Here is a 26,410-nt window from a genome sequence, read left to right as displayed (position 1 = left end):
AGTTGTGGCATGTGGGATGCCGCCTCAGCGTGGTTTGACAAGCAGTGCCAACGAAACACTGGGCTGCCTGCAGCGGAGCACGCGAACTTAACCACTCGGCCACGGGGCCGGCCCCTAGAGATACCATTTAGACTCCAATACTTTCCCTACTTACGAATATACAGTGATCGTATTCTCTCAGAACCAAATGATGATAATAATCACTCTATGAGATAGCTTTTTAAATGTGCTTTTTCTGTTAACCCTCAACCCCTCAGAAGCTGAGGGGTTCTCAACTTTCTTAAGAGGGAACCCAGGAAACAGGCTAGGCTCTACATAATAGAAAAAAGCAAAGCTCAGAGATGACAGCAACTACTCTCTTATTCATTTGGGACACAAAGAAACCTTGGATTAGAGCTGGGGGGCCTCTCACAACAGGCAGGAAGTCCTTACATGCCAGCTTAGCACTAACTCAGACTTGAGCGGTAGGACCAGGAAAGCCTTGGTAAGACCTTTTGTAATGGGTTTGTCATTAATATGCAGGATTCTGGTATCGACAGTCAATGAGCCCAGGCGAATAATTTGGTTCTAGATTTGGCTCTTTCAGAAATGAGTCTTGTAACAAGGAAAAGACTCAAGCCTTCCTAATCTAGCACTGGTCACTCAATTCAAAACCATAGAGTCTTTAAGTACCAGGTCCTCATGGAAAAAGTATAACAGTAGTGAGGAAATGTCAGCCCTTCCAGCATGGCAGCATGTACAGGAGAAATCAGCATCATGTACATGATGATTTGCAAAAAAGTGGCTCAAAAAAGCTTTTCAGGAAGATGTGGTCAGGAGTATTTGTTAGCCCTTCACACCTGCAGGTTTAAGAATTTGGTTAGTTCTTCATCTTTCTTCCTGCTTGAAGCTACTGGCTGCTTAGCTATTAAGGCTAGAGTCTAAACAGAGACTGTCACAGGACTAAGCTCCTCCCTCCCCCATCATGCTTTTTCATTTTAAGTCTCTGCCTCAGAGTTTCACTTCCTGCATGGCAGAGTTTAAGCACCTACTGAACAGATCTTCCAATGGATAATAACTATAAACTCTGACAAAATACAAAAAACTACCTGAAGGCACTGGAAAAAATAAAAAAGCAAGGAAATTCCGGAGAAAGGTTGAAACCTGGAGAAAGGGAATGGCACATGGTGAGTTTCCCATTTTTATGGCTTTTTGGCTTCTGGAAAACTGCAGTCTTTCTAGTTGAAGAATCAGAAGAAACCACAGAATCAGAGCAACCACAGCTGGTGGAAAGTTGGGGTGGGATCTCAGAAGAAAGAGAACCCCAAATTCAGTGCATAAACTCTACCCAAATCTCCGGCTAACCCCTGAACCAGACATGTGTGGGAGAGACTCCAGCTAAAGATAAAAGAACTGAACTGAGACGAGCTGTTGCCCAAGACACAGTTTACAGTTTGAGTTGAATGAAGTTAAATGCCTCCTAACACAAACAAAAAAAATCAGCACCCTTCAGAGGCGTGTAACGAATCTACAACATAAACATTTACAATATTCAGGATACAATCTAAATTACTCACCATTTGAAGAACTAGAAAAATATGACTCTTTCTCGAGAGAAAAGACAAACAACAGAGACCAACTCTGAGATGATTCAGATGTTGGATTTAGCAGAAAAGGATTTTAAAGCAGTTATTATAACTATGTTCAACGAAGTAAAGGAAAATATGCTTGTAATGGATAGAAACAGGAAATCTCAAGAGAGAAATAAAATGTTGTTACTATGAGTAACCCATAGCTACCGATGTTCCGATGACAAGAGAGATGGGAATTAGAAAATAACTCATATGCAAAAGCATCTCTGCTCAGTTGGAGGTTTTTGTTTCAAATGACTTTTATTTGTACCAAAACTAAGTTGAAAATTGCTTACTGATACGAGGTAGGTAGTTTTGGCACTTCGGGAGACTTGAATGGAGAGGTAGAAAGAATTTACCTAAGTTTGGTGGGAAGATTTTTGCATACAGGTATTTTCATTTAGCGAGGACGTACAGGACAGAGCTTTTTTGTCTGGGATTCCCGATATTTAATACTAGGCCTGCTATTGATTCCTACATGGATCAAGTTTTTCTTTCAGAAGGTAGAACACATGCTATGAAATACTCCTGCCAGGCATCTAAGGAAGGCAGGCTACAGAATATAGAAAGTGTTTTCCTAAGGAGAAAAGTGATGTTCAGAGAGAAAGGAGAGAGAGCATCAAAGTCTTATCTTCTGAAGTGATTCTAACAGGGAATTACTGAAAGAAAGTATTTGGAAGAGATAATCCCAAGTCCATTTTGGGTCTCACTCTGGATCCCCTCTCCCTGTTCATCAAATTCTATGTACTAAGACATGTACTTGAGAAACAGAGTCAGTTTCCGAACCCCAAAGATTCCCGCTACTCTCAAAAGCAGGAGACGATAGGAAAGGGCACAAATCAGTTCTTAAACAACAGGACCCAACTCACAAAAAGTGACAAAAGTCACAATAAGAAAGGTTACCAACAAGCCTGAAATTGCTAGTTTTGGAAATGGAGGTGACTGTCTGGGGACAAGGAGTATGATTATTTAATTCAATTAAAACAAATACACAGTGTCCAAAATAAGAGCATAACAGCTCCCCAAACGTGTTCTTAGCGACTTGGTAAAATGCACCAACTAAACTCAGTTTTCAATGTTAAAACGGACCAATGACTCTTTGAGCTAAGATCCGATTAGTCATTTAATCAGGAACAATAACAAAAACATAAAGCAGAAAAACTATAAAACTCCTTTTTTTATCATAGTTTTTCCACTATAAAGCTGACCAACACATCATCCGACGACATAAAATTCTAGAGACTTTACAAAATTCCTCTGTTTAAAATTTATTTTTTGTTATCAAAGAGAAATGTCCAGAAACACTGAGTACTAAAGAACCTGTTCATGGCATTGTTTTACAAAAGTTCCTAATGGAGTGTGAATATTTTATTTTTTGATGTATCCTTCACTTATTAATAATGAGGTGGATGAACTGATGCAATTACTTAAAAAAAAAAAACAGACAAAAACATCCATTCTCATTCTGAATCTGTTGATTGGAGTGAATTCAGCGGTTACAATACCACCACTGGCTAAGAATCAACCTCCCCACAGCAGGGAGCTATGCGGGTCTTCTCGTTAGGTCACATAGGTCTCTCGGATATAGGCACCATGTTTGAAGTCTCACACAAAATGTCTGTGTCACTTAAATTACACAATGTGGCAGTGTTTATTTCATGGGGACATAATCTTGAAAGAAGGGGCAAAGTAGAAAATCTGTTTGCATGTTATATGTGAGTACATTATTGGACTGTGCATGGGTTTGAGGGCATTGCAGCCCTTGTTAAAGAGGAATTCCACCAATGAGGCATCTGTCAGTTCCTAGTTGCTCCTGGTGCTGAGGGTGTCTACTCATTTAAGCATGTGTTAGGTCAGGGCCTTCTTCTTCTATTGTTTGGCTCAAATGGTTTGAACTGAGTTTGGTTGTTCTTTTCTTCCATCTAAGCTTTATTTCTCAGCCTCAGGATATGTGGGGTACTTGACCGTTTCTATCTTCTCTTGGACTTTGTAGGAGGGATACAGCCCCGTCCTTCCCAGTTTTCTGTTGACACCTTTAGAATAGCCATCCCAATGATTTCCAGCCACACCAATGATATCTCCAGGTTCCATGGGGATTTCATCTGCAGTTCGAGGTTGGTGAGGATAAATGGCAATCTGGTTGTGGGCATTTTGGCCCCCAAAATAGTAGATGTCATCCAAAGAATGGAAGTTTGCAGAGGCATCAGGATGCAGCGTTTGCATGATTTCATAAGCAACTCGACAGACCTTGGGAAAGGATGAAAAAAAACGTTAATATATGTAAGATCTCCTTTATACCACTCTGCAAGTCCCTGGCTAAAGAAACTAGGACTAGACTAGGACTGAGAGTATGAGAAGTAGTGGATTCTAGTCAAGTTTTCTGTCCATTTGTTCTCAGATGATGGCACAAGTTGCTCTTTATCTTTGTGCTTGTATCTTTTGTTTTAAAAAAACAAACAAACCAGAAGATTATTACAAGTAAGGTCTCTGGGAGAAAAACAAAATATAAATAGTGCAAAGTACTGTAGGAATATTAATCCATTAATTTTAATAAACATTCATTAAGAGCCACACAGTACTCCATACTGGGCACTGGTGGTAAAAAATGAGTAAGACACAGCTTGTGCCCTTGAAGAATTTAAGGTTTAGGAGTAGGATTATAAATACTTTACAGAAATGCTGCTGCTCCCTTTCCTTCATTCAGTGCTAATCAATTGCATACTCTTCTCTGCTCATTTGGACCTGGTCTCAGAACTCTTCTCAACAGAAAATCATGCAATTACTGACAATCAACTAGCACTGGCAAGTGGGCTAAAATATCTGCCATTTCTGTCCTAAAGAGTTTTAACTGTGCTGTGTAGATAGTAGTATTCTAGGACTGGAATAAGATGGCCTAGACTTTGGGGAAGACGCATCTACCCAATACATTTAAGGCTACTTAAAAGATTCCTCCGCCCAAAGAATATCTACATGCCCACTGGATGGCAGCTGAAATTCCACAATCTGAGCTTCATTCTTTGTTAACGCTAGTTAAACTGTAACTACCTTCACGGAGGTATAACATTTTCAGCAATTAATAAATATATTCCTTATAGAGTAAACGGGTTACAGAAACTTTTCTAATAGGAGAAGACTATTCTAGAAGAATAGGAGAAGAGAGAATACTATCATCTTGCTTAGAAAATTCTTTCATTATACATGGTGAACAGAGAACTCAACTCAGGTCAAATTTTCCTAAATCTTAACTGGTTAACTCAATGAGGTTTTATTGTCCCTATACCACTACTTTTGCATTTATTTAAAATGATACTACAGACAGTGATTGTTAATCTGTTCAGTGGAGTAATTTAAGATTACCCAACAGTTCTTTAAAACTTTGGCATTCATGAGATCAAAAACTGAATGGAGATGCTTATTCTTAACTGTTATGAGCAAATGGAATCTGATTAGGTTAATCACCTTAACTTCTTAAAGAATCTGAATTTCAGGAACTTGAGGGGCATTTTTCAAATGTTATATGTAATTTGCAAATGAAACTAAGTCTAGACAGTATTTTTAATTTTACAAATAAGGACTGAAAAATGAGAAGATTAAGTGACCTGCCCAAATTCTAGTGCTAAAATTTCAACTAGACGTAGAACCAAGATAATGACTTTGCTTTCAAGTTTGCTACTTTGTCAAAAAACTAATTTTAAATTGGGAATGTCACGGTACAATTGAGATCACTGGTAGAATACTGAAACTCTAACAAAATTAGGCTCAAAAAGATTTGGAACTTGAACTTCAAATCCAGCCAAATGCCCACACAAGGCAAACAAAATCAAGTAGAGACTCTGAAAACGAAGAAACTAAATAATTAAAACAAAGCAGCTCCAATAACAGCAAAATACAATAATAATAATAGAGGCTAATATTTACTGAGTTTTTGCTAACTGTCTGACATTGTTTTTAGGTATTATCTAATTTAATCCTCTCAGTAGCCCCATAAAATTCTATCATGCTCATTTTTACAGATGTCAAAAGTCAATTAACGAATTTGCCCAAGGTTACACCATTATTAAGTGGTAGATTCAGGTTTTGAACCCAGGCAGTCTGAGTATACTTGTTAACTGCTAAATGTGTTTTTTCTTATAGATCCTGTTCTCCATGTTCATGTTGTAAGATCAGAAAGATATAAGGCCACGGCCAGCCCTGGGCAAACCTGAGAGTCTTCTTTTCAGGGCCCCTACACCCACTCTGCAATTATCCCTAGCCAGAAATTGTATCGCCTTTGGGATGACCACAATGCCCACTGTAGCAATGACCCCTGATGTGTTTCCTCCTCTCCGCTATTAAATGTCTCACTCGTAAAAACAACAATGCCCTCAGCCCCACACCCTTAGGGATGTGCTTTCTTTTTGGAGGATACTCCTAATAATCAGTTTACATTTTGGTATCAATAGTTGTGGCTGATGTGTAAGCCTGTTAAATAACACATGTATTTTCTTAAGCCAAAGATATGACAGATGGTAGAAATTTCAGACACTAAGGTAGGCCAATGTAAGTTCTATTATCCTCATAATAATGGTGACAATGATAGCAGCCGATCTTAATGAGCACTGATTATGGTCCAGGCAATGTTCTAATAGTGTGCTTGCACTCTATTCATTTAACTCTCACAACAACCCTACAAGGTGGTTACTATTATCATTTATATTTTACAGTTGAAGAAACTAAGTCACAGAAAGATTAAGTAAATTTCCAAAAAATAAAAAGAATGTAAAAAGGAGCCAGTAAATGACAGAGTTGCAATTAGAACTCTTTCTGGCTCTCAAGCATACACTAACCTACCTTAGCATAAGTACCTAGAACAGTGCCTGCCACAAAGCAGGCACTCAATAAGTATCTGTTCAATGAATACTGCTCCCTGCATAATACCAGCCCAGCAGTGGAGATGCAAGTCCATGGATGATATTTAATCCTTAAGATCCATATATAACATTCTGAATAATTACAAATTTTTCTCTATATTAACCATGGGGCAATTTACTGAAGAGGGCTAGAAAGATTACTATAATGTTGATGTTTGCATTTAATTACCCTAGACTTCTTCTCTGGGCTTTACAAATCCAAATCACATAGCAGGTAAATGAAAGCTTTCAGTCGAAGGCAATACTCAGGTTTGATATTACTTGACAGCATGACTGAGAGTAGTCTATGGTTTGCAAAGCTGTGGCTGGCCACATGTAGTATGTTTTATTTCATTCTGTGTTGACATGACACTATATCATTTTTAGAACACCACTAAGCACATAGTAATGGGTAAGAGCAAAAATCCTGCCAAAGGATAAAACATAGATGTGACTGTATTAAAAAAAAATTAAAATTAAAAAAACAAACAAAAAAATTAAAAAGGGTTGAAGAAGGTCAATTAGTCTGAATTTTAACCCTGATGAGCAACCAGCTGAGTTTGCATGAGCCTCCAAACCTTTCTCAGAGCAGATGCGACCTTGTTTTTCTGTCAAAATAGACAGGACCAGGAGGATCTCCTAGTGTGAGAAGTTAGAAGTGAGTTCTTTTCTCAGTAGCTGATGCTGGGAGAACTGTGCACTTTTCCTGTAAACTACTTCGTGTCGCTATTCAATGACAGAACAGTATCCACTACTGTTTCATGAGCCATACTTCCATGGAAATTCCTATCCAGAGCCATCTGTCTGGAAGAAAATGAATGTAGCATCTGGTTTTTCCCTCTGGGCTTTCTAAAATCTGATTCAAAGCGTAATGAGGCCAGTTGTGTTGTGTATGGATTTGAAATTAGACAGCAGAGAGTGCCACGAGAATGTCGTATTAAGTGCCACAAAGGGAAGTGTCACGGGGCAAAAAAAGTAATTTTGTCTTATGGTGATTTTAATGGTTGAAACTACTAAACAACGTTGATGGCTCCTCAAACAACGTGGATTACCCAAAGTCTTTAAAGTGAGCATCTACAATCATTTCTGTAAATCAGATTCCAGAGTAATAAAAACTGGTTCTAAGACTTGATAAGCAATATTTTCAAAAAAATCTTTCTGATATTTGGCCCATCCACAACTCAGCGGTCAAGCACTATGTTATCTCTTCAACTGTAATTCCTCTGCTTCAGATTTAAGATGGTTTAAGTGAATAAGAAAGTAAGTGACAAAGTGGATGCTTTGGGCACAGGCAACTTCCAGTAACACAGAACAAGAGCAGGGTGTTTGGATTAATAGTTTGGAATTGATCGCATAGCTTTCAAAACTTACTTGATGCTCTTGGAAAATGTTAATCTTGCCTCTAATTTTCATATTAAATCCTGAGGATTGTTCTCTTCAATTTATGAGTCTTTTAGGACAAACTTGATTTGAGAAACAGCTCTGATGAAGGGATTCAGAAGACTAAGAGCAACAGCAGTAACAGAGTAACAGAGTAGAATTATTATCGGCTTTTAACAACTTTTCATTTAAGAAGAGATAATTCTCATTTATGGATATAAAACCAAGAAAGATCAGAAGCCCTGAGACTGAGGGGGATGGGTCCAAAACCTCTGACGAGTCCTGATTAAGGTGCCATGACATTCATGTCAGCAGTTTCTCAAACACCAATCAAGCCAATTTTTCCTCCAAGCATGGCATGTCATTCTTCCAGAATTGTCTACAATAACAGATACACAGATAAACAAATATAAAAGTCCTCAAAAGACCACATACGAAGAGAGAAAGTTCATGTGACTAAAACTTCAGGACTGTCAAAGCATAATGAAGAAGATAGTAAACTTTTGTCACCTTCTAATCATCTCTTGGAATATGAGATTACCATGAAGGAAAGTTTGAGAGTTGATTGCCCATTTTATTTTGGGCTGAGATTTGGTTTTCACTGTTTTATTCTTTTGTCATCCTCCTGGATGCAAGGCTTTGTTCTGCTCTCATTTTCTAGCATGCCTGGGCACATATAGGAAAGTCTGCAGATTAATTTCCCAAAAGTCAACACATACACGTTTACTTGCATTTGCTAAATCAAATACTATTACTTATCACTCACACTTTGGGAATGAAGAGCTTTTATTTCTGAAAATTCACACTATATGGTGATGTTCTCTTTCAATGAGCTAAATAAAATAGAGTTGAGGTGGTACGTTGGCAGAGAGAAAATGACTATGCTGAATGTCACTGGTTACCGTTCTTTATGAAGAACTGTTATACTTCTCCAATGCACATGATGATTGGGTGGAACCTAAGCATTACCCATGACCACAAGCAGAGGTTGGAATCCTTGAACAGCAGGTTTCATGCTCCTTCCAAAACGTGAAAACATATAGTTGGAAATGTGGCCATGTGAAAAAGAGCTGCTAAAATAAACACTGCAGAATCTCTCTAACAGGCAAAGATATTCCTATACTTATTGCTGTATAAATATTAATAGCAGCCAACATTGTATTTAATATATTGCTAAGTACTATTCTCAGTGCTTTACATATTGTAACTCTTTAATCCTCACAAAAACTCTATGCAGTAGGTATTATTATTATTACTACTACTGTTTTTACAGGTGGGGGGAAAAAAAGTCCGCGATAGGCTAGGGAATTGTTCAAATGCCACACAGCCACTAAGAGGTCACAGCTGGGTTTAAATATAGATGGTCCGACTCCAGAGTTCATGTTGCCACATTCTTATTCTCTGCCCAGCGAAGTCAATGGCTTGGCATTTTGATGCTATCAGTGACTTTTTTTCACATTCCATTAATGATGATGACAAGACATTTCTGGGGCATTTTTCAAACAATTCCAATTTGGGTTTATGGCAAGGGAACCTCTACAATCCAGCAACCAATTTCATTCACATTGGAAAAATATTAAACTGTACTAAATACCTCTTTACTAAAAATATTTGCAAAAAATACTAGGGTGCTAATAAGCCCAAAGATTTACCATGGAATGTGGAATTATTCCACAATCTCAAATGCTACGGCTTATAGAAAGGTATGTGACAGTGGAGGGGATCATAGTTAGCAAACTGCTACTCAAGGTATTTTTACTGTTAAACTTTCATTCTGAACTCTAACATAAAATGTTTTGAGGTATTTAAGTCTACTTCAAAATTGAAAATATTTGAGTTTTGCTTTGGTTCAAATGAACAGAAGTTATTTCGAATAAACTTTGTCTGAATTGCCTAGAACTTTTAGGAACAATATAATATATAAGCACGAATCTCATTCCTTTAGATACAAAAAGTCCTCTCAGCACCACCCTTTCTTCATATGAACTGCTTCTCTGGACCCAAGATCTGAAGAACACAGTGAGGTTGATATTATGCATAAAATAGAACAAAGTAGTATGAACAACACACTCCTCAAGCCTGGACAGGTTTCCACTATCACGAAATGACAGAGGTCCTAATTTCAGGGTCAAAATTAGAGTTTAGAATTTTGAGGATCAAAAATTCAACAGTATATCCTTGAAAGGGGGGAGCCGGTAAGAATTTTCTTTCTAGAATGAGCCTAATGGTATTATTAAGGAGGGCTGAGGAAGGAAAGCAAAGCATAGAGCACAACCCTGTAATCTTAGTGCCTACCTACATGTAAGGTTGGTAAACGTTTTGATGTGTATATATTTATTCAATTTTAGAGCTTGAAAACTGGAGTAGTGGTTCTCAACAAGGGTGACTTTGCCCCCTCCTTCCCCGCCCATGGGACATTTGGCAATGTCTGGAGACATTTTTGGTTGTCACAACTTAAGGTGGGAGTGCTACTGGCCAGGATGCCGCTAAACATCCTACAATGCCTCACAACAATTTTTCTGGCCCAAAATGCCAATAGCGCTAGGCTGAGAAATCCTGGACTAGAGGAACTGACTTTAGGCAGGCCTGAAATTTAGGTCTATGGAGGAGGTGGCATATCTGGGAAAGCGACTCTTGATTTATTCATTCTAACAATCAGTATTCAAAAATGCGTGGAGGTTGTTACTAGTTATTTGCACCTGTTGATCAGGTGGGCACATAGTTAGATTCTCAAAAACAGTTGAGAGGAACCTAACTTCTCCTACTACCCCCCATGAGAATGGAAACGGAGCTTCCCAAAGACAGGATCCTCTCCCCAGTTAGGGAGAAACATCAGCAGTGAAGGCCAACATGGGATGAAGGCCAAGGAAGTTTTCCCTTCTGACTACGATTGCTGCTCTGTGACTCCTGTTCTGCGTAGCTGTCTTTGGATAGTAAGTTGTATTCTCATTCCATATTGAAGTAACTTACATAGCCTTTGCTGGAGTAGGTATCTTTCCAACAATCATATCACTATCCCATTGTGACAATGTGCACTGTCACATAATAAAAAACTGTCCATTTCTTTATACTCTCTGTAGTATATTCCCATAAAAATGATGTGGCTTTCCTTTTCATATTTTATTTTCTCTACTTCTTCTAAGCTTTTAGGCATTCATTTACCTTACATGATTTATATTTCTTGTTAATTATTCTCTGGTTATCTCATGTGAGTATTGTGCACACTAGATTCTGGGCCAGGGTAAGATCTGTATCTTCAATCTCCTTTGAAATCCCCTCTACACCTAGTGCAACTGTGAGTGCAAATAGGCATTTAACAGCTTGTTGAATGAACTAACTAATGATATGCGCTTAAGTGAGAGAGCAGAATAAAATCCACAATAAATATTGCTATGCTGACATTCCACTGGGCTTATAAGGCTGATTGGACCACTCGTAAAAACACATACACCAAACCAATTAACATACAATTATCTGCAACAATTAAACTCAAAGAATGATTGTAATACGGGATTGCTTACGTTTAACGTACAGTTTCTTGCTTGGTAGAAACGTAATAGGACTTGAAGACGAATTACATTTACTCTTTCTATTTTTGTATAAAGCAATCAAGTGAGGCAAAATGCTGGGCATTTAAGCCTCTCAGTATCAATGCATCTATGTGTAGAAATGGATGGATTCTAGTTACATATTGACTGTATGCAAAATCAGAAAGTAGTAAGCTTAATCACTTGCTGTTTCTGTTAAATGCTATGAACAAGGCAAGTGCTTTAAACAATTCCAGTAGCTGGCTTCAGTGGAGAAGTATTCAACCATTGCTTGCAAACAACTACATGTTCAATGTACTCAAATAACTATTTTTTTCAGAATCTTCTTACTGTTTCACAAAACGGATCATTCCCAAATATTGGGAAAATTCCACGTGAGTCATGATAACTAACATTAAAAAAAAACATGCACAAAAAACAAAAACATCCTGATCCCAATATGACCAAAAAGTATTGGCCATTTAAAAATGCCCTACTGTCACTTACCTGGGATGAAAAAGTACACACTAGGAAGTCTGCCTGGGAGAGAAAGTGTATATCCAGGATCACACCCCGAAGTGAAGTTTCTGTATATCGGTTCTGTAGTCCAGCTGACCAAGAGATAGAGTTATCACTAATAAATTCATAACTGGGGTACCTAAAAAAGAAATAAAGTTATACATAGTCACTCAAATCCCAGCAGTCTATCAGGAGGTGGTATCCTATCAGCAGGAGGTAGACCTGCTCTGTTCACCAAGACGCTCACTTTCTAACAGCGAGGGGAGCTGTAACGACAGCATTCACTAGAGTGATCAGCAAAGCATCTCTGAAGCCATCAGTGGAGCAGAAACCACTCTGGAGTGGCCACTGACATGCCACAGAAAGTACACATACACACATCAAAATGTCCCTTCTCAATTCATGAAAAAGTCGACAACAGAAGCCTCCTTATTTTCTTCATAAGGAGTGACCTCTAAGAGTTTTTTCAAGTTGTTTTCGTATTTGGTCAATGAGCTTTTCCTTCAGAATATAAATATCATGATCAAATGTCATTTACATTTTTAATTTAGAATTTGTACTAATTCAGACTTGTCTTCCTAACCCCCATCTTTGAAGCACCATCTTAACCAATAATGGTAATGGAAAACCACTCTAATAAATTTATGAAAGCGAATTCTTTATAGATGTCCACCAACTAACATTTTGGTAGTCCTGAGATAGAATAAGTGTTTAACAATAAGTGTTTAACAAGTCTTTAAAAATTCTACCATATGTTCAAATGACTCTACTCTGAGTTCGAGGTTTAATTATACTCTGGCATAGAGCAAATAAATTTTCTGAGTGCATGAGCTAGATCTTTGGAGTTAAGTTGCAAGCTTTGGGAAGTTACATGAAAAGGAGATAATAATTGTACCTACACTATATAATTTCATAAGAATTAAATACATTAAGCCACGTAAAGTGCATAGAAGAGTACCTGACACGTAAGTTCTCAATAAATATTAGCTGTGCTTGTTAAAAATTCTTCCCCCAGATATCCACCTAGTTTTACTCCTTATTTCCTTTAGATCTCTGCTCAACTATCGCCTGATGTGAGGAGTTTGGCAATCTCCACCCCTTTTTCCTGCTTAATTTTCCTCCATGGCTCTTATTATCATTTGACATAATACATATTTACTGTTCAGCTACGGCCTGCATCCATTCCCCACCTCCATCATCCCTAACTGGAATGTAAGCTCCATAGAGGCATTTCATCTGCTTTGTTCACTGCATTATTCTCAGTACCTAGAAGACAATCTGGAATATAAGAGATCAATATGTATTTGCTGAAATAATAATAGTTCCTACTTATAAGCCCAGAAACACAGGAGTCAGTTTACATGCCTATCTCCCACACAGTATTCCCCAAAGGTTGGGACTCTACCTTATTTTTCTTTACATCACAGCATCTAGCACCCCCACACAATGCTATATGAATAAATACACAAACAAGTGAGTGCCACCTGTGTCTGGGACTGTGTCCTAATCTGCTAACAGCTGCTTCAGATTTCTCATTTCTCAGCCACCGCTTTCTCTCATTGCCTCTAATGATGACTGTGAAGCTGAGCCTCTGAGCACTGTTTCAGACTGGCATTCAGTGTTCACATCCATGTGGCCTCATTATTTTTGACATTTTGCCCTCCTCCACTCTGAATCAAGGAGATGAAGGAAATGGCACATTTGTTCTAAAAAGAAAACAACCCAAAAGACTTTTAATGTGATTCCTGTGAAGCTCCATACCCAGGCGTGCGGCAGAAACAGCAACAAATAAATATGAAAAGGCTGGAAGGTGGAGGAGAGGGGGAATTGTTCAAAGACATCAGTATAGGTTTTATCCTTGAACAAAGACTAACTCTGCCAGCATGGTTTGGGTGCTCAGTGAAACAAAGAAAGGAGTGATCCTTTTACGAGAGAGTGACACTAACATTAATGCCCTTCCTACTTAAAGGCCCCTCCCTGGAACCAAACCCAAAGGGCACCTAAGCTCCTCAAGTCTTATCTCTAAATGCCAAAGACCCTTCATGAAGGATACTGAGAGTGGAAGAAACAAAGTGAATAACGGGAGAGGGAGACTTTGTACCTCCAAGAATGAGCATGGAACTTTCTGCACAAACATGCTTCTTTCTTGTCTTTTGCCCACAAGTATGCCAGCAGAGGAATTCTTCCAGTGAGGTTGCAGATTGGCAATGATAAAAATGTATTTTTTTCTTCTTCCGCCTTATAAAAATTTATTTTTGTATCACCCACAAAGGACTAACCTGAAGTTATGAACTAACATCAAATTTTCTTTTCCGAAGTCTTTCTCCAGGCTGAAGGAGACACTCCTCTTCATGATTTCACTGTATTTGGTATACAACTCCGTCAGGACACTTAGCTAACTACACTGTAATTATTTGTTACATGTGTGGTGCCTACCAATTGGATATTCCCTGAGATAAGAAGCCACATATTATCTTTTAATTCTCTCTGTATTCTCAGCACCCTGTACTGTATCGAGCATATTGTAGTTCAATAAAATAGTGAAGAAATTTATCACTCTTTACTGGTGATTCTTTATTTCACAGGGCAACCAAACACTTTACAAAAACTTCTTAACAAATTTTTCTTGCCTCTATTTATTTAAATGAACCCAGTTTTAGGAAGAGCTCATCCAGCAATTTTGATAAAGAGCAAACGATATGCAGCATTTTGATAAGTATTTAACCTGGGCGATTTTTAAAGGCTTGTTTTTTCTCCTGTTTCACCCTGTTTCCAATCTCCACAATCTTAGAACACAATATTGCATACACAACTCTAACAGTTCTTATTTCATTGATTGCCAAATATTCTGTGATTTAAACACTGTAACAGTGAATTACCTGAGAGAGAGATCTCCACATTAGCAACGGCTGTCACAGTCACTGGGATGCTAGTACTAAAATCTTGGTGGATGAACTCAACCTTAACCTAGAGAAACCTGAGGTGTAATGTTAAACAGCAAAGCTTACTGCTCATCATTACACAGAAGCCACGTATATAAATCTAATCTTGACCCCTTTTCCAAAGGATAAGCTACCAAGAAAATGGATTCTCCTCTGACTGTGTCAATCCTATGTATCATTTACATTTAATTTTTCATCTCTTCACCTGCTTGAAGCAGAAAAGTCTTATAATGACCTTGGACACTATATACTTTGTTGAGAGATTAATTCATACGTTTGGTCTCCTAACACAATGGCAGAGGTTTTATGATTTGCTTAGGTATCAAAACCACTCTTGAGAGGTTTAAAGCAGAGTTACTAGAGAGGAAAAACAGTAAGTAAAATAATGAAGGGCAAAAACAGCATTTAAATTCCTGAGAAAATCTTTAAAATGACTCAGAAAATTAAAACTAAAGGATTTCCAAAATTGAATTATTAAATTAAATTATTATCCAATGATTTGGATAAAAACCTGCATTATAGTCCTTATTCTAATTTGTTTCTGTTCCCACTCCCCAGTTGTGACTAAAAAAGGGACCAACTAATTAAGTAAGTAAATAGTCAAATAGTTAAATGATTAACTGCTAAGAAAATGTTTTCAAACTAATGGGGTTGAAATAAACATAATTCAATATTTACTGGGCACTTACTAGGGCTAGGTACTATGTCCAAAGTGCTTATAACCTAGTGAGGGAGACAGAAGCAAGCAAGCACTAAACACTAAGAGGGAGGAATGCAAAGAGCAGGGACACAGTCAAGGATTCAGGGACGATTTATGGAGTAGATGGTGCCCGAGCAGAGCTACAGTTTTCTTCTCCTTCATTCCCTTTCACATATATTTAATACATCTTTTATTTATTGATAGTAAATAAAGGCCAACTCTAGATTCATCCAGATTCTATGATAAATTCTCAATTAGGATCAGTACTTTATGTGTTTTCATAACATCCTATGTTAGCTCTATAGTAGCAGTACTCATACCGAAAAGTAATTGTCTATTTTCCCCACTAGATTGGGAATTCCTGGAGAGTACAGTGTCTTGCTTACAATGGAATCCCCAGCACTTAGCACAGTGCCTGAAATATAGGTGGGCTCAATAAATGGTGGTCACTGTTTAATACACACTAGCAGCCCTTATTCCTCCACTTAGAAAACTCATCTTTTGATTCTTTACCTTTCTTTAACATAACTTCCAAATTCCAGAAATTTTTATAAGATGAAAACTTGTATCCTACATATGTTTTCAGTTGCCCATAATTGTTAGTGAAGATAGTGAGAGCAAAAGGGCAAGCACACTTTTGGTATATTTTATTGCTAACAGGTCGGTGTAGATGGTTAGTGTTACTGACTGAATGTTTGTATCCCCCCAGAATTCATATGTTTAAGCCCTAACCCCCAGTGTGACTGTATTTGGAGATGGGGCCTTCTTAACTAGGGTTAATAAGGGCATGGGGGTGGGGCCATCATAATGGAATTAGTGCCCCTACAAGAAGAGACACCCAGAAAGCTTGCCCTCTCTCTCCTCCAAGAGCACAAAGAGGTTATATGAGTACATATCGAGATGGCAGCTGCCTACAAGCCAAGAGAAGAACCTTCAGAATGAAATCTACACCTTGCTGGCAGCTCAAATATGCTTTGATTATATTAACCATTACATAAGTACACAGTTGTTTGCAAAAACTCTAATAATTAGCAATAATATTGTAACAAGAATCACAAGTCATGGGAATTAAGGATTCCTTTCAACTGAACACAGAGAGTCCCACTCCAGAATCACTAGTTCATCTAACTTACTTTGTTTTTGCCACCTTTAATAAAGAAGGGTCATCCGTGGCCAGATACACTCTTTTTTTATCCACTTGCATTCTGCGAGCAAGAAGCTGAAAATGTTCTTCAACGTGCACCATGTATTCCTCAATGGGATGGAAGGCTGCTTCGGTTCCCACTTTGTCTGTGCGTCTGACATGGACTCTGGGGACAGAGGGAGAAAGTCAGATTCTACTGATAATGTTCGACCCACCAGGTGCTTTTAGGGTACTCAGCTTTACACCCCTATTCATGGTGGTTATATGGACATTTTAAACCAATTTTTCTTTCATTTTTGCCATTAGAAAAAACAAACACTTAAAAAATTCAAACACATATATTCTAAATACTATTTGCATGCTAACACAATACAAGGGGAATCAGAAAAGAAGTAAAGCCTTTGACGAATGTTTTCTTATACAGAAAGTAATTGGCACATCAGGAATAAATGGGAGATTCCAGAGCTGTACTCCATACCAGGCAGCAAAATACCGACCAGCCTTCCAGAAAAAATTGGATATAATTTTTTAAGATTTTTGACAACAAATGATACCAAGATTCACAGTTTTTGTTACAGAACATTAAATATATTGTGCATAACATTTTGATGCCAAGTTTCCTTTTTCCTCATTTTACCCTGTATAGTCACTGTAACTGCCAGCTTGTAGAATTTAAAGTTGTTTGAGGAAAACACAAACCTGCACGGATTCTTCTTATAGCACATCAAGGCAGGCAAATTTTTGAACAGTTCTTACTATTTTAAGTTCATGAAGCCATTCCAGTCCCTTTGTTGTATGCATAAGGAATTTCCTTTCTCTGTTTTTCACTCTATCAAACACAACCAGATACTGATCTCATCTGTCTCATTTAAGAAGAGCTCCAAAATTGCAAAATTGGGGACACAGATTTAAATTGTCCTTCACTGAATGAGGCATTGACTTCCACAGTATTCTCCTCCCATCTTAGTGCCTCCAAAATAATTTTACTAAAAATAAAAATAATAAGTCATAGTTTATTTCCATAAATTAAAACTCTCCTTAAATTTGCCCTTCCCACGTCCCCCCTTCCCCAAATTACTAAACCACTACTCATATGTGAGAAAAGAAAAATGGTAGATTTGTTTCCCTTTAGGTCACAGTATATGGGCACACCTTAGGTGAAGCCTATGGCCAGCTTTTTATCAAGAATCTGGAGTGAGCGTTTGATTTCACTGGAGTTACTCTGACATCTTTATGGCTATTCCTTCCTTCGCATTCCAGACTACAGTACAGATGTGAATACTATCATATGAACACCTATTCTATCATCTTTTCCTTCCCACATCCTTCTCAATCACTGCTTCTGCTGGGGAATTAGAATTGTTCATTGTGCTCCATAGAGATGAAGTGGGACAGAAACAATAATTCCACTGAATTCAACGAAAAGTTTCATAAGAAGAAACACCATTTGATACTCTGATTTCACCATGTACCTTCTTTTTTCTTTGAGGAAGATTAGCCCTGAGCTAACATCTGCTGCCAATCCTCCTCTTTTTGCTGAGGAAGACTGGCCCTGAGCTAACATCTGTGCCCATCTTCCTCTACTTTATATGTGGGATGCCTACCAAAGTATGGCTTGCCAAGTGGTGCCACGTCTGCACCCAGGATCTGAACTGGAACATGGGCACTTAACCGCTGTGCCACCGGGCCAGCCCCCCACCATGTACTTTCCTTAGCTCTAACATTTAGAATAGGGGTCAGTTAACTTCTATACATATGAAGACTAAGACAAGAGGGAAGATGTGGGGTGGGATATATGAAAATGAAAATAAAAACAAAGGAGAGCTATAATAATAGAAAGAAAAATCAAAGGAAGAGAATAAGCATTTGAGACAGTAGCAGAGTACTACTAAGCAATTTTCTCAGTTCTCCAGGTACTCCTGAAATTAGGCCTGAATCAACAATTTGAGAGATGACCATAATGGAATCTCCATGGAAGAATGAGAATGTTAGACCTGTGAAAGATTTTGAAAGTCATTTAATTTAATGTAACTCCTTCATCTGAAAGTTAAGGAAACTGATGCTTCTGAGGACATTTCAGTGAACAAAAAGACAACATTAAGGCAAAGGGAGGCTGGTTTCTCTCACATACATTTCTAACCCAGTCTTCACAAAAGTAAAAGCTATTTGAGTACTTGCCTGATATTCACCATCAGATATCAAGCTCTTTCAAGGCAGGGAATCTGCTTTTATTTATTCCCAATTGCATCAAACACAATGAATAAATAAATGAATGAATGATGGATAAACACAAAAATCTAATTGTTTGGTACTGTGTTCGTAGAAACCTTAGATACCTGCCATGTAACATAGTTTTTTTTTTTTTTTTTAAACCAATGAGGAAAGAGAGGCAATTAACAAAGGCCCAGAATGATCAAGTCAGTTGCCTAAAGTCACATAACTTGCTAAGTGGTGGAGCTAGATGGGACCCCAGATTCTTGAATCTTAGTGCACTCCTCCTCCATTACAGCACACTACCTCAAGGCGCAAGTAACTGAACTGTCTGTGGTACTTCAGTTTCCTACATTTGGCTAATTCTCAAGATGGTGGATAGTCCATGGAAAATTAATACGGGTAGTTTTCTGCTATGGAAAACTACAGGAAGTCCAAACAAAGTTAAGAAGGTTTAAGTCTTGGTTTTGCCTCTATTAACTCTGGAACTTTGGGCAGAGATTCCTTTTCTTAGTTTCCTCACTTGTAAAATGGTTATCTCTGCCCATGTCACAGGACTGTGTTACAGGATCAACGAAATAATGTAGTTGAAGGTTATTTCGGCAATTTAACTATTAAACCCTATCTCTCTCCATCTTTCAAGATCCTGTTCAAACACTGCAGCTATGAAGCCTTTCCTGCTCCAGTTGGAAGTACATTTCTCGCTTCCCTGATCTCTCATAATACCTTTTACGCTTCTCTCAGGGTATTTATCACATTCTATATGTATAATGTTAGTTGTGTAAGTCTCTTTTCCCATAGAGTACAATGAGCTGGAAGGAGTCATTTAAAAAAATTAATCTCTGTCCCCCACAGTAGCAGGTATTCAACGAATGTTCTGCAAATAAGTGAATGAATCAACATATGCATTAATATTAATCAATAGCTGACTTTATTACAAACAGTATAAGCTACAGAGTGCCACAGTCTAGCCTACGAGTCTATTTTCAGGAATGATTTAAGCATCAGTCTCTCTGAAAGGTAGTAATATTTTACAGTGCATATTTTTCCATAGAACTAAAATCCTTTCCTCATCCTTATGTGATCACATCATCATTTTTAGGGCAGGTATGACCTTCCCTATTTCACAGATGGGAAAATCAAAGCCCGGTACTATTATTCAGTAACGTCGCCCAGAAGCAGGGAAAAGCCAGGAATGTTACCCTGGTCACCTGACTTTCAGCCCAATATTCTTTCCTTTAGACAAAGAACATTTACCATGGTGTGCAATCTGGCACTGGGCCTCAGGAGAACTCCTCTCCCCTCAACTTTTTATGTATGTGCACAGAAACACATGCTTGTGAGCAAAGATGCTCTATTGGATTTTTCTTGCTACCAGGATTTCCTGGTCTATCTCCCTAAACATAAGCCTGAGCCTGAATACATATGTACATAACTCCCAAGTGGGCCAAGAGATAATCTTAAATAACAATTTTAACATTATCTTAAATTACAAATGATTTTCTTACTCTAAAAATAGCTTCCAGGAGAGAAAAAAAACCCCAGAACACCAAAAATGCAAAATAATCACCAGTGGCAATTAAAGAAGCCTAAGAATAAGGTGCAACAGAAAAGCTATAAATGTGACAGCTTCATCTCATGCCCTGATAGGGTAAGACAGGAGACATGCATAATACCCAAAATACGCCCAATAAAATAAAATTTTGCTGGTTTTCCCAGGAGAGACAGCTAATTTCGGAAATATGGATTTAATACATTTGTTGGATGAATAAATGAATAAGGATGACGAAGTATGATGACTCAGCTGTTCTAAGTGAACAAAGGAAGAAGGGTCTTCCTGTGGCCTAAGGTGAACTCTGGAACCTTTGCTTTTGGGTGAGGCTATGAAAATTAAACTATATATCACAGAGTTCACAATATATTGTAAGGAATATATTCCTGCTACTATATATCACTTCATGAGGAACAAATCAGATTCTTACCCAATAACTGGATGTTTGAAGCCAAGCTTCTTGGTGGCCTCTTCTATTTCCTTTTCCAACCAAGGTTGTGGGCGGATCAAGTATTTGACAAATTGGGACACCCACCACACTGCAGGATCACCATGGACTCGCACAAGTCGATCTGCAAGGTCTTCTGGTACAGCCAGAGGTAAATATGGAGGACGAGGATGAAGACTGTCTACAATGGGGAGCTCAACCACCTGAACGTTTTTGTCCTTTACTTCACCTGAAAAAATATCATAACACCATCATCACCACACTGTATTCCTCATATAACTACCATTTAACAAGAACTCACTCTGAGTGCTTCCACCCTCACAGCAACTCTAAAGAAGTATTCTAATTTTCACTTTACAGAGAAAGTTAAGTAACTTGCCCAAGGTACTAGTACAAAAGAGACAGAACTGAATTTCACATTCAGGTTGGTCTGCCTCTCAAGTCCATGGCCTTTTCTTTTCTATCATAATATGCTGCCATATCAACATCTCATACCCTAGATAAGGACAGTATCCAGCACTCAAAGTGTATCTAATCAGAGAATAACCATATTGTCAGTGGAAGCAGCCAGCTACACAAAGTTCTGTTTTTTACAATTTTTATTGTTTTTGAATTAGGCAATAAATTGTTCTCGAAACTTCCAGCTTGTCATTACAGCAAATGGCTCTTGCATTACTTTGATGACAGAGAGCAATGACTCTAGAGATACCTAAAGATTACAATTAAAAGCCAAGCCTCTATACCTTCTTTTTTTAAAAAATTTTTCTTTGAGGAAGATTAGCCCTGAGCTAACATCTGCCACCAATCCCCCTCTTTTTGCTGAGGAAGACTGGCCCTGAGCTCACATCCATGCCCATCTTCCTCTACTTTGCACTTGGGATCCGAACCGGCGAACCCTGGGCCACCAAAGCAGAACGTGTGAACTTAACCACTGTGCCACCGGGCTGGCCCCCTATATCTTCTGAAGCAAAAAGATAAGGTCATTCCAAAGTCTTTTTTTTCTTGGCCAAAACAGACCTATTATATTCTCAATTATGATAATAATAGATCCATGTTGATTGTTTACCTGGATATTAAAGTTAGAACAGAGATGCTAATTTTTATAGATGATCAATTAGTTTCAGAATCCAACTTCTATGTAACATAATTGTTATTGCTGTTCTATCAACTTTATAATACAATAAGAATAAACCAAAATGTGACAGCAAGAATCCCTGGAGTTTACTTTACATCCTAAAGACCACATAGTAATAACTAGAACACAGAGATACCAGAGGCAGAGAGATTGCACAAATATAAAATGAACTGAATTAAATTTTCAGTAACAGAAAATATTAACCTGAACATTGCAAAATAACTCCAGCTAAGATGTTGTCATTGTGTATAATGAATTAGAATCACAGTTAATCACCAGACCGTTAAAGAAAGAATGCACTTTTAGAGAATAAACCAGAATACATTCAAAACGTATGTACCAGAATGAAACGGAGTCCTCAAATTCTGTTTTTCTGCAAATATATAAAAGTTTTTTAAAATAAATTACAAGATCTAGGAATGTAATCACTCAAAGCATGGTTATAAGTCAGTTGGTATAACTAAGAATTTAAAATGTATGACTAATATTCTCTCTCTCTGATATGTAAAACTAATTTCAGGATTCTTAGACAAAGCCCTTGAAGTATGACATTTGTTGCATGAATAAACGGCAATAAAAAAATTTACCACCAGTATTGCAGTTCCTCTAGTGTGCCAGTTAACAAAGAGCTGGGCAACTTCATCAGACGAGAAACGGTAATTGAGACTGTGTGGGGAAAGAGTGCGCTGCATTTTAAATTAAGCTCTAATAGTCTCCCTAAGGGAAGGAAAATTGGGTGCTTTCCCTGATGTGGAGATGATAAGAGAAGTAGTACATGAATGAGAGAGAGAGGGGTAGTTCTTTTTTTATAAAAAACAAAGAGCTTGGAAAGAAAGGAAGATCCTAACCTCTGATATATAACCATAAACGAAAGCAAAATTAGGAAAGCTACCTTCCTTTTGAGATTTCTTCCTAACAATGTTATTCTAAATGTTCCCTGAAATTAGCTCCAAATTTCACTTATATGAAAGGATTACCGTCTGGTTGCCCCAAGGCCCCGACTTCCTTACAGCCAGCCCTACTGTCAGCTTTCAGAAAGAAATGAAAACTAGGCCTATACCTTTAAGACAGAGAACTCAGTTTATTTTTGTTGTTCTTCGTTCATTCCTTCACTCATTCACTTGTTCAAATATTTATCGAACATTAGTATGCCCAACACTGTACCAGGTAGAGCAGACAGTGATGATATGGTTCTCGTCTTCCGAGATTTCTAGTTCAAAAACCTCACCCAGAACCAGACTGCTTTCAGTAAAAAACATAAACAAAACATCATCACTAACATGCTATCAAAAAGATATCAATACTCAACTGCTTAGCAAAATATTAAGAAGGTATTCACATTTATAAATAAACAAATTGGCATAGAACAAAAGTTTAGCTTCCTCAGTAATGATACATTTCAAAAATAACATAGTACATGCTATGTTAGAAGGCCCCTTCTTTTACTTGGTTTACCATGTAACCTTTTTTTATTCTACTGGAATATACATTCAAAAGAATTTAAATCTGGAACAGACCCTAGAGATAATCTTACTCAGTGTTTTCTAAACTTCAGTCATTTGTGTACCACCTTTATAATTTTTACCATATCCATGTACCATCTGTACTATTTAATGTTTAAAAAGTTCACTTTTTAAAACATAAATTTATTTTATAGATGGAAACTAGAAATACAACTTCACTGAAAACACAACCATGTTATTAAACTCTATATAGATAACATTGCTTATGAAGGGCTCTCAGCTCAAGCTAGATTTCTATTAAAAAAGGAGATTCTCAGGTTTTAAGGAGTGATAATTGTTTTTCCTTTTACATCTCCTATGAGTTTGAAATCAAATGAGAAACAGTGAGACGAATAAAACGGCAACCAAAACATCAGCTTGATTCCCAGTAAGTATGAATGGGAGAACGTGGTTTTGTGTTTGGATTCATGGTCTCACTGGTTTCCTAATGGTTCCTACCCAGCCCTAAGCAGAGTTTGTCAACCAAGGCCTACCGCATAGTGGAGCAGGGGAAGCACGCCTGTTGAGGATGGGCCACACCATGAGAGAAGCTAGAATGAGTTGTGCTTCATATGCTTCCTCCTCCAAATTCACCGGCTGTGTATAACTCACTACTTTCCCTCCAAGTGGAAGGGAAATGAAGTAGACAGCAAGAGCAAGAAAGTATTTCTGTACTTTTTCCTTCTAAGGAATGGAGCTGATTTCCCTTCTATAGCATCTCTTGAGGAATGGAGGATGACAGTACCTGCCCCTGCCTACCTCCACCCCCAAGCAATTACCCAGTGCTAAAGAACTATTAAAGAGATCTTGATACCAAACTGAGACTTTGTCTTTGACATAATCAGAAAGACTGAAAAAGGAATAACTTTCTCAACTATGTGACTCAATGGTTACTGTTTTATCAGAAAACTGTTCGAAATTATCTCATATGCCACCAAAAATCATCTCTAGTAATCTGTAGTAGGTTTCAGAATTTGGGAAACACAGATTTATTTATACCCTCTCATTTTTACAGAGGAAACAGACTAAGAGGGGTTAACTGAACTTCTCAAAGGTACTATAGCTAATAAAAGGGCCAGGATCAGACTCCAGTGTTTACTCCATTACTTATATTACATTCTGCTTTCTATAACTCACTTTTTTTCTTAAAGCATTTAAGTACGGTCCCTTAAATCAATCAAGAGTGCCCTGACATTCTACTAAGACTTTAGTCTTATTAAAAAATGCACTGCATCAACCTTCCAGCAAGAGATGTTTTATACGTATAAGTTATACATAAGTCAGCACTATTCATTTGTAGAGAATCAGTGCAAACTAGCCCAGGCATTACACAACTGACAGCCCAGTTCAACTGTATTGATATGGTCATTACCTAATTATTTCAGAGACTCATTGTCAAGACTACCTCTTCTTGTTGATAATCATGTTTCACAAGGTCACTCTCTTTGCTAACGGCAGATAAGACCCAAAAGGCTTGTTAGTACACATATAGCCCTCTGCTAGGAGCACAGATAGCTCTTTAAAAGGGAAGATCTCCACAGCTGCAGGCAAGTACCTCTGGAGAAGCCCTCTTCCCTCCTAATCAATTCATAACAGCCCTATTTAATAGCTTTACTCTCTCCTCATTTTATGTGACATATGACAGAGACACTAGCCCTGGAGCTAGTCAATCAGAATTATTAGTCTTCAGCAGACTCAACAGAAAGGGCTTGAGAAGCTTAACATCCACCACGAATGAAAAGGTTCTGCTATAACGAAAAATGTTTCAAGGGTGGAAAAGATTTTTGGTCCCAGTTCATAAAACTTCTTCTCCACTTACTGCCTTCTTTCTTCACTTGCTACTTAGCAACTGTTATCACCATGACTTGTGAGAGAAGCAGAACTCAGGAGGAAGAACTGTCTTGAAGACAGAAGTCATAAAGCTCAGAACGGTCAAAGCAAAGAGGTTTGGAATTGGGTTGCCAGTTGAGAAGAATCTCCAGTAAGACATCAGTATCTGGAACTTAAATGTCACTTGAGGAGGGGAGGGGATTATCAGTAACTTTTCAGTGAACCAGAAAAGCTGTCTGCTTTCTGAAATCAAGCCTCTTAAACAGGTTTTCCTCAATATGCACGTAGGTCCGGACTTCCCAAAAACAGGTACAGAGGGGTAGAAGGAGGTTTTAATTCCCTTTCTAAGGGTAGCTTTGAATGGTTATAGCTGCTAGGTGCCATCACACACAATACCCATTCCAAAGACTTGCCAACTGCTGGGACTTGTGGCCCTATTTGAGGCTGGAGAAGGGCGAGACATCAGATAAAATATAGTAAGGCAAATGCCTATTTATGCGGTACCTTGACTGTAGCACTTGGTGATTAGGAGTATGGGCTTTGGAATCACAAAAACTAGAGTTCAAATCCTCTATCACTTAAGAGTTGTGTAACCTTGGATAAGTTATATTTAACTTCACCCCAGTTTATTCTTCTGGAAAGTGGCATTAATAATAGCACCTTACTCATCTGCAAAATGGGATTCTTACTCATCACATTATTTTAAGGATGAGGCATTGCATGAAGAAAGCTGAGGATAATGCCTGACACATACTAATTCTCAAAAAATGTTAGTTCTTTATCCTGGGATCAGTTCTGCTGAGGAATTCTCAAAAAGTTGGCTACAGTACGGTCCAGGAAGAGATTACTTGCCAATACATCCTATTCCCTGAAAAAATATATCAAAGTGCCCCATTTCAATGAGCCAAAGATATACTCCCAAACATACGAGATATAAGGAGATAGAAGATATACACCCAAAGTAAATCTTATTCATACTGTTTACCACAGGCAATAGAATAACAAGCAGTTTTTTTATCTT

At 37.9% G+C, this 26,410-nt stretch overlaps 1 protein-coding gene across 6 annotated transcripts in view; it reads right to left on the bottom strand.

Annotated features, from left to right (window-relative positions):
• Window positions 1-3,242: 3,242 nt before the first annotated feature.
• FUT8 (fucosyltransferase 8) overlaps window positions 3,243-26,410 on the bottom strand; it is a 273,019-nt gene continuing 249,851 nt past the window's right edge. For 5 of the 6 annotated variants that reach the window (XM_046647852.1, XM_046647853.1, XM_046647855.1 and 2 more), the window contains 4 exons: window positions 20,905-21,151; window positions 16,701-16,877; window positions 11,914-12,064; window positions 3,243-3,857 (listed from right to left, as the gene is read on the bottom strand). In XM_046647852.1, the coding sequence (XP_046503808.1) occupies window positions 3,540-3,857; window positions 11,914-12,064; window positions 16,701-16,877; window positions 20,905-21,151 (893 nt within the window). In that variant the 3' untranslated portion in view covers window positions 3,243-3,539. The remainder of the gene's footprint in view (window positions 3,858-11,913; window positions 12,065-16,700; window positions 16,878-20,904; window positions 21,152-26,410) is intronic. The other variant, XM_046647856.1, reaches the window with a different exon arrangement.

This window comes from Equus quagga, chromosome 20, assembly GCF_021613505.1.
Source record: "Equus quagga isolate Etosha38 chromosome 20, UCLA_HA_Equagga_1.0, whole genome shotgun sequence".
NCBI classification, from domain to species: domain Eukaryota; kingdom Metazoa; phylum Chordata; class Mammalia; order Perissodactyla; family Equidae; genus Equus; species Equus quagga.
The sequence above is the reverse complement of the archived record's forward strand: the minus strand, read 5'-3'. Positions and strand labels throughout refer to the sequence as shown.